Consider the following 10,915-nt stretch of genomic DNA (forward strand, 5'->3'; position numbering starts at 1 on the left):
AGCCTAATTTTAATTTTTGAAGCTAAGAGCCACTAATAGACAATACATGTCTATTAGAATTCTGCTTACAATTATATTCAAAATTTCAGACTATTTCAGTTCTCATCTATTCCTATAAACAAGAGCTCACAAGTGGACTTCAATACAGTGGAAGATATTTAATGCTCTTATCTGAATCACAAAATAGTTCATACATACTTTACTCTAGAAAATAACAATTGCTGGCAATAATCTTTAGAAAGTAAGCATCTGTTCAATAATACATTCTAAGTTGCACACTGCTCTACCATAAATAGCATGCCTGCTCTATTTTCCCACTTTTAAGTCAATCATATTACATTAAGCAACCTCTATTCATTATGTTAGCAACTCTCAGCAACAATTGAAATCAGAACGTAAAGATTTGTTTAAAATGTCATTAGAGTCAGTGAAAAATGCCATCTTTACTATACTCAGAAATTATTAAATATTGACAACTAGACTACTGATAATGTCACACAAGTAAGAAAGTACAATATAACTGCATTATTTATGTAGGTCACATTCTAATGGTGAAAAGAACAAAATAAGCTTCAATGTTCTAACAAAAAATTAATTTCTAAAACTATTTACAGCTTTTAACAACAAATATCATTAGTTACACTGCAAGCTACTCAATTTCTCATCTATGTTTAGCTCTACTTGACTGAAAAAGAATAAAATTAAAAGGAGGAATATAAATTAGTGCTGTTTTTTTGTTTAAGAGATGAGGTCTCGCTGTTGCCCAGGCTGGATTGCAGTGGGTACAACCACATCTCACAGCAGCCTCTAACTCCTAGGCTCAAGTGATCCTCGCCTCAGCCTCCCAAGTAGCTGGATAAATTAATTTTTATTAAAACATTTAACTTCCAAAGTTCACCAAATATGAGTAAAAACAATTTGGAATTGCCTTATAATGAAGAATAAAAAACTAGTTAGACACGTATCACAATACAGTTTTACAACTCAAAATTCCAAATAGAATTCAAAGACAAACACATTAATATTACAATCTAGATTCCACGTTAGTTTTTACCTTTTTAAGAACTTTCCAGTCTTTGCAGTTTCCTGATCTCCACCATCAGGATAAAATGAGGAACGGCCCCTAGACTCATCTCTTGGTGCATTCTGTGGTGTGATTGTCTTTGCAGGGCTTCTTCGTGAAGGGATGTGATGAATTGGACTATTCTGAGAAGGACTATATCGACTAGATCCATTTCCAACAGAACCAGACCCAGACCTTTCAGGACTATGCTGAATGGAATGTGAATGCTGAGAGGGGGTATTTTTTGCAGAGTGAACTGTACTGAGCATGGGAGCATCAGAGCAAGACGAACTCTGACTAGGTGGTGTAGCAATAGGTGAAGGACTGTGGGGTGATCTGGGACTATTATCATAAGCTGAAAGGCCAGGCCAAATATCACCAGATGTGGCTGATGACTTATTAAACTCATCAATAGATTCAGATGGGTCATGTTCAAACGTATCTTTCGGTTCCTCCTGTGATTTACTTTTCAAAGGACTCTCTTCTTGGGGCTCCCCTTCAGCTTTTTTGGTTTGTTTTTCCTGAGACCCTCGTCTTTTCGAGACAGGAGATTTGCTATATGGGGATGAAGAACGAGAAGAGGATGATCTTGGAGACCTAGAAGATCTATATGACCGGCGAGATCTGCTTCGGGATCTTTGAGAAGAAACGGATCTTCTTTTTGGACTCCTGGAACGTGAACGACCTCGTCTAGGACTCCTAGAGTGCCTTCTATTCCAGACAGGTCTATAACCACCTCGATGATATCTACCTCCTCCTCCTTGATAATACCCTCTACCCCTTCCTCTGTACCCATAAGGCCGTCTCATTCCTCTGTTATTTCTGTAATCTCGACGATAATCTCTAGAATACATACGATCTCTACTACGAGACCTTGAATATGTTCTGGAACGAGACCTAGAACTAAAAATGAAATAAATATCAATGCAGGAAAAACAAAGTACTCCATCCTACCATTCTAAATTCTTCTGGTTGAAAATAACATGTAAACAAATTGTAAACATTAAAAATACATTTTTTTTAAAAAAAACCTCACTTATACAAAAGTTTACAATTTCCAAGCAAGCCTCACTTCTAAGGTAAATATTTAGAGAATAAACTAAAAACCTTAGAAATGAAGGCCCAAAAACATTAAAAAAAAAAAAATCGATACATTCAACAATATGACAAATTAGCAAACTACAGTATATCTAGATGAATATTTAAAGTGGTAAAGAACACTGGCATCATGTATCATTAAATGGAGGAAAAGATTACACAAAATTCTATCAGAAATAACATTATATATATGTTAAGTCTAGAAAAATCATAAACTAGTATTAATTCTTAATGGGATTGTTGTCACTTTTATTCCCAATGTGCAGTTTCTATTTTCTTTGCTAAGTATGTTTTGCTATCTGAAGAAAAATATCTGAAGAAAAATAACAAGAGTTAATCATTTTAAACAAAAAAAAAAGAAATTATTCCTTTGTTAAAATGTAAAGAATCAGAGTCAGAAATAAGAAACTATAAAATATGGAGAGATCATTTACTATCAAATAATTCTTACACTATCCAATCCTGACATCATGGATAAATAGAAATCTACCATATATTAGTATAGAACAATAAAATTTCCAATACAGAGTCAGACTCACTGGATTTCAATACAAGTTCTGCCACTTACTAGCTTGTAACTTAGACAATTTCTCTAACTCTTAAAATGAGGGTAACAATAGATTCACCACTTAACAGGGTTGAGAACAGAGTATATTAATGGATTTGGCACTGTGTCTGTAGATAATAGGCACAAATATTAACTGATATGATTATTACTAAAAGATTTAAAGCACATTAATTCACCTGTATCGCTTCTTTCTAGAATGTGATCTTGATCTTGATCGAGAACTAGACTGTGATCTAGACTTTGATCTTGAAGAATGTGATCTAGAATTGGAGCGACCCATTTCTTTTCTCCTAATAAAATGAAAGAGCAAAAAGGTTAAAATCACAGTACAACTGAATAAGTTTCCCTTTATTATTTACTTCCAGATAAAAACTGAATTTTATAAAGTTTCTCAAAGGATATTAATAATAATTCTTTCCAAATGAGTATTTAGAAGACAGGCCAATTATCCCTGACTAAAACTGTTTTCACCTACATGACAGGTACTGTATATCAAACATACAACGGAAGATTTCTATGGACTGCCCCACCTATGTGCCTCAATCCAAAAAGGCAGTAGCTGCAGAAGCCAGAAAGAGCAATGATATCAGACTGCAGCAGCATGTTTAACGTTATTCCATGCCCAATACAAATGCCTACCTCTCCTGTAAAAAAGATAAATAAAAACAGTATTAGGATAAGAAATCTGAAATAAAATACAAGTGGCACAATACTGAAGAAAAATAAACCTACCAGACTGTCATCAGAGTGCTTTATGGCCTTGAAATGGGACTAAATTGACCACTCCATATATACAATAGTACCTGGAGTGGTACTGGATAGTCTCCCAGTAGAATAAAGGACACTAAGTCTCTGAACAGCAGGAGCCATGGCTCTGTTCTCAGTAGTCATGACTTCAGAATAAAAGTGGACTTAAGTGACAATGCCTAGATCACCCTGTAGCTTTCTGGTAAGAAGATAAAAAAGGATAAAAGATAAAGAAATTGGACAGATTACCACAAGAAAGATATTAGAACTACAAGAAAAAGATAACTTGGGCACCAGTATTTTAACTTTTCTCAACACTATATGGTATCTAATGTTATAATTAGACCCCATTGGCTACAGAAATCAGTAACTGCCAGGATTAACTGATATTTAAGACACATTCTTCACAAAATTGAAAGAATATACATATACAGCAAATTACTGCATATACATCCCAAATGTCACATTTTCAACTTTTCAATGACTTGTGAGGCTCATACATTCTTAGTCTTTCAAGCTTACTTTTCCTACATGTAACGTTTCCAGGTTTCCACTAACTTACCCAAGATAATTGTTTTACTAAAAATCAACTCAACTTCTAACAGCCTGCAATTCCCATATATTTAAATCATATCTTCAGTATTTTAAAAGGCACTAATTTTAGCCACCTAGACATTGTACAGTATAACAAAATAGTATCTGGAGGTACTAAGATGAGTTGAGTTACAGAAGAGGCAATGATAATGTCTGTATACTTCCTCCTCAAAGAACATAAATAACAAATCCAAGATGTTTGAGATATTTACTTCAAAATAAAACTGTCCTCTAATAGACAAACTATCACCTTTGTCTTCTATCCTCACTCTTCTTCTGTGAGCAAGAAAATACACAAATACAGAAGATATAGGGTCAGGGTTCAAAAAGGCAGAGTAAGAATTCCACAACACATAAACTTAGTATTAACACAGAGAGACCTGATACCTGATAGAACAACAAACACATTTGGTTCAGCAAACTCTGGCATTTTACTTTTACTAACATAATGAAATTAGCAAAATTCACATTTACAGTCCGTAAAATAAGGAATCTGGACCATTGGGAATTGTGGCATTCTATTGCTATTTGATTTCAAAATACTGCCTCTGCCCCCTCCCAACATTTTAAAGAACATGTAATTTCCATTCACTGTGATCAGATTTATTTCAAGACAATGACCTTTATCCCACTCTGAGATAATCAGACACACAATAAGGGAAAAAAAAAACTGCAAATGATTTTGAAGATCCCAGCAATAAGGCAAAATTCATTTTCACTGTTTTAATCAGTAAGTAAAAGAAACACTTTGAATTTATAAAGAGCTAGAAAAGTGCTGTGTTATGCATGCATCTCTAAAATCTCTGTTCTCAGCTTCTGACACTTTCTGTATGGTAATTTTTGCTAAGTGATTCAGGAACTCTGTAGCCTTTCCCAGTTCCCAGTATGTAGTAGCCTGGTTTGTGGCATATGAGTACAATAGGTATTTAATAAATCACTGTAGAATGAATGTATCCCCCAGAGCATTAGTTTTTAAAGCAGCAAGTTTATTTCCAAATGTTTGGTTTTAGCTTTATTTTTTAAATAGCCACACCTAAAATTTCCAAATGAGTGGAAAGAAATCATATCTATCAAATAGCAGTTCAAAAGAAATTTGGATTGTTATGTTTCTTCTGTCCTCCTGTAAAATATACCTAGAAGAAAGAAACTAAGAACATGGTCTCTTCTCTGCATTTAAGACCAGTTGGGTTCAAATCCAAGTAAAGGCACTTCCTTAGTCATGTGAGACCTTGGGCAAGTTCCTTAATCTCTCTAAGCCTCAGTTTTCTCAACTATAAAATGAAGAAAATAACAGTACCCACTTCACCAAGTTGTAGAGGACTAAATGAGCTGATACACGTCCTTCACTAAATACAGTTTTTGGTACATAATAAGCAATCAATCTGAAATACCTAACATCAAAGTAGAGAGAAAAAAGTTAAGTTACAGAACTCTGTTTATATTAGAAACGACAGGTTAAGTAACAAGGTTTTTTTGTCTTGCTTGAATTTTAAATACTCTGTATATCCCAAGTCTCTTAGTAGATGTGTTTATAGAAGTAGAAGAAGCAGATGCACAACCTAGAAAGAGAAATTTTAAAAATGTATTTTTCCTAAAATTAACTTAATGTCTGACTTCCTTCATACAAGCCTCCAAGATTTAAAAAAAGCTTCAGACCAGATCACTCCACCTGAATCATCAGTTCAGTTCAATAATCAAATTTTCCCAAAAAAGTCAAAACAAAAACCAGAAAAATTAGTGCTATTTACCTTGGGTTTATGCAGGATCAAGAAGTCAAATGAAGTCTTTGAGACACTGTAAAATTCTTCCTGGAGAGAATGTTCTGAGAAAATAAACTCTAAATTCAAATCCCTAGCAAAGACAAAAAAAAGGGGGGATTTATGGTAAACACTGTTTACAATGCATATATTGGGCACTGCAAACTGTAATATAACTTAAGAGAAGGAAACTTCTGATTTTAGGAAAGGGGAACTAAATAGTAAGCTTTTAACCATAAAAGTTTAAATTCAAACTTTTTTTTAACCCACAATGCAGTAGCATATCATGAAACTGACAGCATCTTCACTTTTTAAATACTTGAATTCTAATTTCAGCAACTGGTGCTTTAGAAAACATAAGATATGCTGTCATTCCATCAGGAAATTCCAAAGTAGCTAACATTATGTCATCTTGGTATATCGAAACATATCATGTGGCCAGGCACAATGGCATAAGACTGTAGTCCCAGCTACTTTGGAGCCTGAGAGAGGAGAATCACTGAGTTCAGGAGTTGGAGGCTGCAGTGTACTATGATCCTGCCTGTGAATAGTCACTGCACTTCAGCTTGGACAAAACAGTGAGATTCCGTCTTAAATAAAAAAATTAAAAAAAAAAAAAAAGGCTAGGCTCTGTAGCTCAGCCTGTGATCCCAGCACTTTGGGAGGCTGAGGCAAGAGGACTTCCTGAGCCCACAGGTTCGAGACCTTCCAGGGCAACTTGGCAAGACCTGTCTCGACAATAAATCAAAAATTAGCTGGGCGTGGTAGCGCACGCCTGTAGTTCCAGCCACTTGGAAGGCTGAGGCAGAAGGATCGCTGGAGCCCAGCAGGTCAACGCTGGAGTGAGACTCCAACTCAAAAAAGAAGAAAAAAAAAAAAAAGAAAGAAAATATCACGTAAGTTGTAGTTAATATCCATAATGTTCTAGTTTTACAGCACCTAAAATATGATCGTTTATTTTAATGCTTGGCTACTTATTCTCTTTTGATACTTCTTTTCACACAATTTAGTTTCATCTGAAACCGGTTTTCAAAATTCATATAACAGCCATCATAGTAACTCTAAACTTGGTGCCTGAAAGCATCTTGCAATCCTCCTTTAGTCAGACTCCCAAGTACCTGGGACTACAGGTGTGTACCACCATACTCGGCTAATTTTTTTCACTTTTTGTAGAGACGAGGTCTCACTATGTTACCCAGACTGGCTAAGAATATTCTGATCCATTGTAGACATTCAAATTAAAAAATAGTTCATAATGAAACTTATCTACAGAAAGTCAATATCCTTCCTAATTTATCATTACTATGCATATAAATTTAATATTGCACAAAATATTAAATAGCTATCAATATGAAAAAGTTACCCTTGTGAATAATATTTAGTGATCATCCATTATGTAAAAGGATATTCAAAAACCACCGGGATGCCAGACATGGTGTGCAACCGGCAATCCCAGCACTTTGGGAAGCTGAGGCAAGAGGGCTGCCTGAGTCCAGGGATTTGAAACCAGCCCAGGCAGCTTGGCAAGACCTCATCTCCACAATCAATCAAAAAATCAGCTAAGCAAGGTGGCTCACACCTGTAGTTCCAGCTACTTGGAAGGATTAAGTAGAAGGATGGCCTGAGCCCAGCAGGTGGAGGCTGTGGTGGCCATGAGTGTGCCACTGCACTCCAGCCTGGGTGACAAAGTCAGACTGTGACTTAAAAAAAAAAAAAAACAACAAAAAAAAAACCCAGCAGAGCAGACACTAAAGAAAATGAGTATTTAATAGAAGTATGGACACAAAGAATTCATAAACAAATTTAAATGAAAATCTGTAAATCTTACCAAGATCCAATTGTAAAAACGCATTAAGTTTGGAAATACAAAAAAGAAGAAATAACCTGTGAATCAAGAATAGTGTCCCCTAAATACCCATGGCCCTACAACTGGGGAGATTAAAAGAGATTTGATGTTCAGGCTAGAAAGGAGGAATAGAAACCTAAAAGTCAAGAAAAACATATTAAAATAAAAGTAGCAAACAAAGAGACAGGTAGACTTGGGTACAGAAACAAAAGAATTTCTAAAAGGCACACAAATTTAGTTTTTAAAATACTAAAACCTCTGTGTACTGTTATGAAAATTTTATTTTATTTTATGTCAAAACTACTGATTCACTCCTGGAAGTAGTACAAGGCTCATTTCAGCTAACACTTCCCCTAAACAATTCTAAAAGGAATTGTTTAATTTCTACATATCCAGAAGAATCAACTGCCAAATCTCTTTACTTCAAGTCATGAGTTTTTTAACTTCCAAGAAAATATACACTAGAAATAAAAAACTAAGGGAGGAGGAAATGTAGGCTTTGTTCACAATCTATAAATATATTCAAGTATCTACACCAAGAACTCAAATGATATGTAAAATGTGACACACAATAATCATTATCAAAGACTATGATCAGCTCAGCTAATTTTTTTATATCAAAGTCTATGTACAAAAGGAATTAGAGGAGACATGACTATGTAAGAGGTCCCTGCCCTCCAAAAACCAACTAGAGAAGCAGATTCAGCAACAAATCATAAGCTAAACATGTACACACCAATCATGTGCCAAGAACTGTGCTAGGTGACTAAATAAAATCATACCTGTCCTGATAATCTCATGAACTACATATATTAATCCCATTCTTCAAATGAAAAGAAAATCTTAACTTTCAGAATAATCTGAATTTACTAAGTGCCTTACATACCAGGCACTATTATTCTAGCGTTGGAAATACTGTATTTTAACATTGCTCCCTACTCTCTTGCAGTTTGCAGTGAGAAGACAAAAATAAGAACACATCAAAACAGTGACAAGTACCACACGGGGGGGGGGGGGAGAAAAAGCACCGGTTGACGTGTGGAGGAGGAAGTGGACAAGGGGGTGAGTCCTTGGACCCTCCCCAAGGGGCTAACATTTGGGCCTGAAGACAAGGAACACTGCAAAGACCCACGGAGGAAAAAGCATTTTAGGCCGAAGACACAAACTTAGCAAATTAAGGACAGACAGACCATCAATAAAAAGGTTGAGGCACTGTGATCAAGAAGTTGATGGTATGAAATAATGCAGAAGTAGTAGGACTGGACCTGATCAAACAGCATCTAGTAGGCCAGGGCAAAGAATCTGAATTTGACTCAAATGGGAAACTCTCAAAGAGTTTGCTCAGGGGAATCACATCATCTGATTTACATTTTAAGACAGTTGCTGCGTGGAGGATAAACAGCAATGGAAAAAAAAAGGGGGGGAGGGCGAATTCAGGACCTGGTTTGTAAGCACCGTTCTCTCAACTTGTTTATAGATTGTTGGAAGTGTGAAGTACAGGAAGTGAGGGGGAAAAAAAGATTCGTGTATCTGGAAAAAGGTATGTTTTGGGGGAGAAAACCAAGAAGGTGTTTGCCATTTCTGTGCCCATATTCAGAGTATAAATGATTAACCCAAAATCTGACTGAATTCTCCTGACTCCTGTGATCTCTCAAATATCCGAGGAGGTGCCTGATGTGGCCCAAGCCCAAATACAATCTCTACCAAAAAAAAATTTTTTTTTTCATTAACCCAGCGTGGTAGCATACGACCGCCGTCCAAGCTGCTGAGGAGGATCACTTGAGCCCGAGATCGAGGCTGCAGTGAGCTATACTCGCGCCACTGCACTCCAGCCGGAGCGACAGAGCGAGACTTTGTGTCTTAATGGGAAAAAGCATATCAAGCCAATTTACGGGTTTCAAATGAGGGCAAAGCCCAGAAGCTCAATTCACCACTCCCTCCCATTTACCCCACCAGCGGTCTACCGATCACGGCTGCAGCACTTGGGACACAACTTAACCGGCGGAATCGCCTGCCGAAAAGACATGGCTTCGCTCTTACTAGAGAACTGCACTTTCAGCCCGGGTGTGGCCGGGCCACTCTCGGATCCATCAGCTACGCCACGATTCCCGTGCTAGGAAACAGTCACCAGGCACCGCCTACTCGAGTCAGGAGGGCCCGTTCGCCTCAAAAGGGAGAGGTTGCCTGGGGAACCGTGCAACATCCAGGGCCGAAGCCGGGTGCCAGGGTCCGTCACGAGGGGCCGCGGAAACAGCCCCCAAACGAGGCATCAACCGACGGGTGGCCTGGAGTCGGGGAAATGGAGTATCGAGACGCAAAAAGGCGTCGACCTACCCGACGCGCTTTGCTGCTGGTCACAATTACTTCGTCAAAGCCCCAAAGGCGGGGAAGAAAGGTAGAGCTCCCAGCCAATGAGAGGCGGACACAAGTTGCACCTCCGGCGGCCGCGGGCGCCGTAGGCGGGGAAGGGAGAAAGGAACAAGCGCGCGTGCGCGGAGCACTCAGACGGGCGCGCGCAGGGGTCCGGGCCCAAGGAATGGGGGAAGGGCCGGAGAGGGAGATGTGCGCACGCGCAGGGGAGGCCGCGCGGTCTCTGGGTCTCGGGCCAGGTTCGCAACCGCGCGCGCGCGCGCGCACGGTTCGCACGGCTCACCCCACCCCACCCCCACCTTCGCCCGTAGTGCCTCGAAAACCTGAGGAAAGCTGACGGGAAAGCGCATGAATAACGGCGCAACGTCTCCCGGTCCCTCCTATCGCCACCAAGCCATCACCACCCACAAAAGAGTCGACAAAATTGGCCTGTCCTCGGCATTCACTGCCCTTTGAGTAACTTGAACGCGGCTCAAGGCCTACCTGACACGCCGAAGCACGGTTCCCGGGGTTTATCTCGGTTGTAACTACACAGCGGCCATTTCCCGACTCAAGAACGAGAGGAAAACCATAGAGGTAGCTTCGACGCGCTACCTCCCCTCCGTCACTTCCGATTTGAGGCGTGGCCTCGGGTGCCGCTAAATATGTGGGCAAGCCCCGCCCACTCTTCCGCCCGAGACCGGCTTCCTGGCTGCTATTAAGATGTTGCCTGAGGCTTTCTGGGAAGTCGCGCGGCTGGTCTCGCGCGAATGCTGGTAGTTCCGCCCTCCGGCTTGTGGCGGCCTCCTCTTGTGCCTGGGAGGCGGTGGGGCGCCGGGAGGCGGTAGGGAGCCAGGCGGCTGTTTGTCGCCGCGGTGCGTTGGCAAACCTGG

The 10,915-nt window shown here is 39.3% G+C and overlaps 1 protein-coding gene across 6 annotated transcripts in view; it reads right to left on the reverse strand.

Annotated features, from left to right (window-relative positions):
- The window catches only part of BCLAF1 (BCL2 associated transcription factor 1), a 30,005-nt gene extending 19,323 nt beyond the window's left edge, over positions 1–10,682 (reverse strand). For 3 of the 6 annotated variants that reach the window (XR_002481743.1, XM_021710497.1, XM_021710499.1), the window contains exons 1-4: positions 10,527–10,682; positions 5,819–5,921; positions 2,906–3,019; positions 1,055–1,966 (exon numbers count right to left, since the gene is read on the reverse strand). Coding sequence is in view for 5 of the 6 variants with exons in the window: in XM_021710497.1 (XP_021566172.1) it covers positions 1,055–1,966; positions 2,906–3,009 (1,016 nt within the window). In the remaining variant the exon portion in view is untranslated. The remainder of the gene's footprint in view (positions 1–1,054; positions 1,967–2,905; positions 3,020–5,818; positions 5,922–10,526) is intronic. The other 3 variants (XM_021710498.1, XM_008054218.2, XM_008054217.2) reach the window with 2 other exon arrangements.
- Positions 10,683–10,915: the final 233 nt, after the last annotated feature.

The sequence above is a fragment of the Carlito syrichta genome, unplaced genomic scaffold, assembly GCF_000164805.1.
Source record: "Carlito syrichta isolate Samal-C Ts95f unplaced genomic scaffold, Tarsius_syrichta-2.0.1 Scaffold289251, whole genome shotgun sequence".
Classification (NCBI taxonomy): domain Eukaryota; kingdom Metazoa; phylum Chordata; class Mammalia; order Primates; family Tarsiidae; genus Carlito; species Carlito syrichta.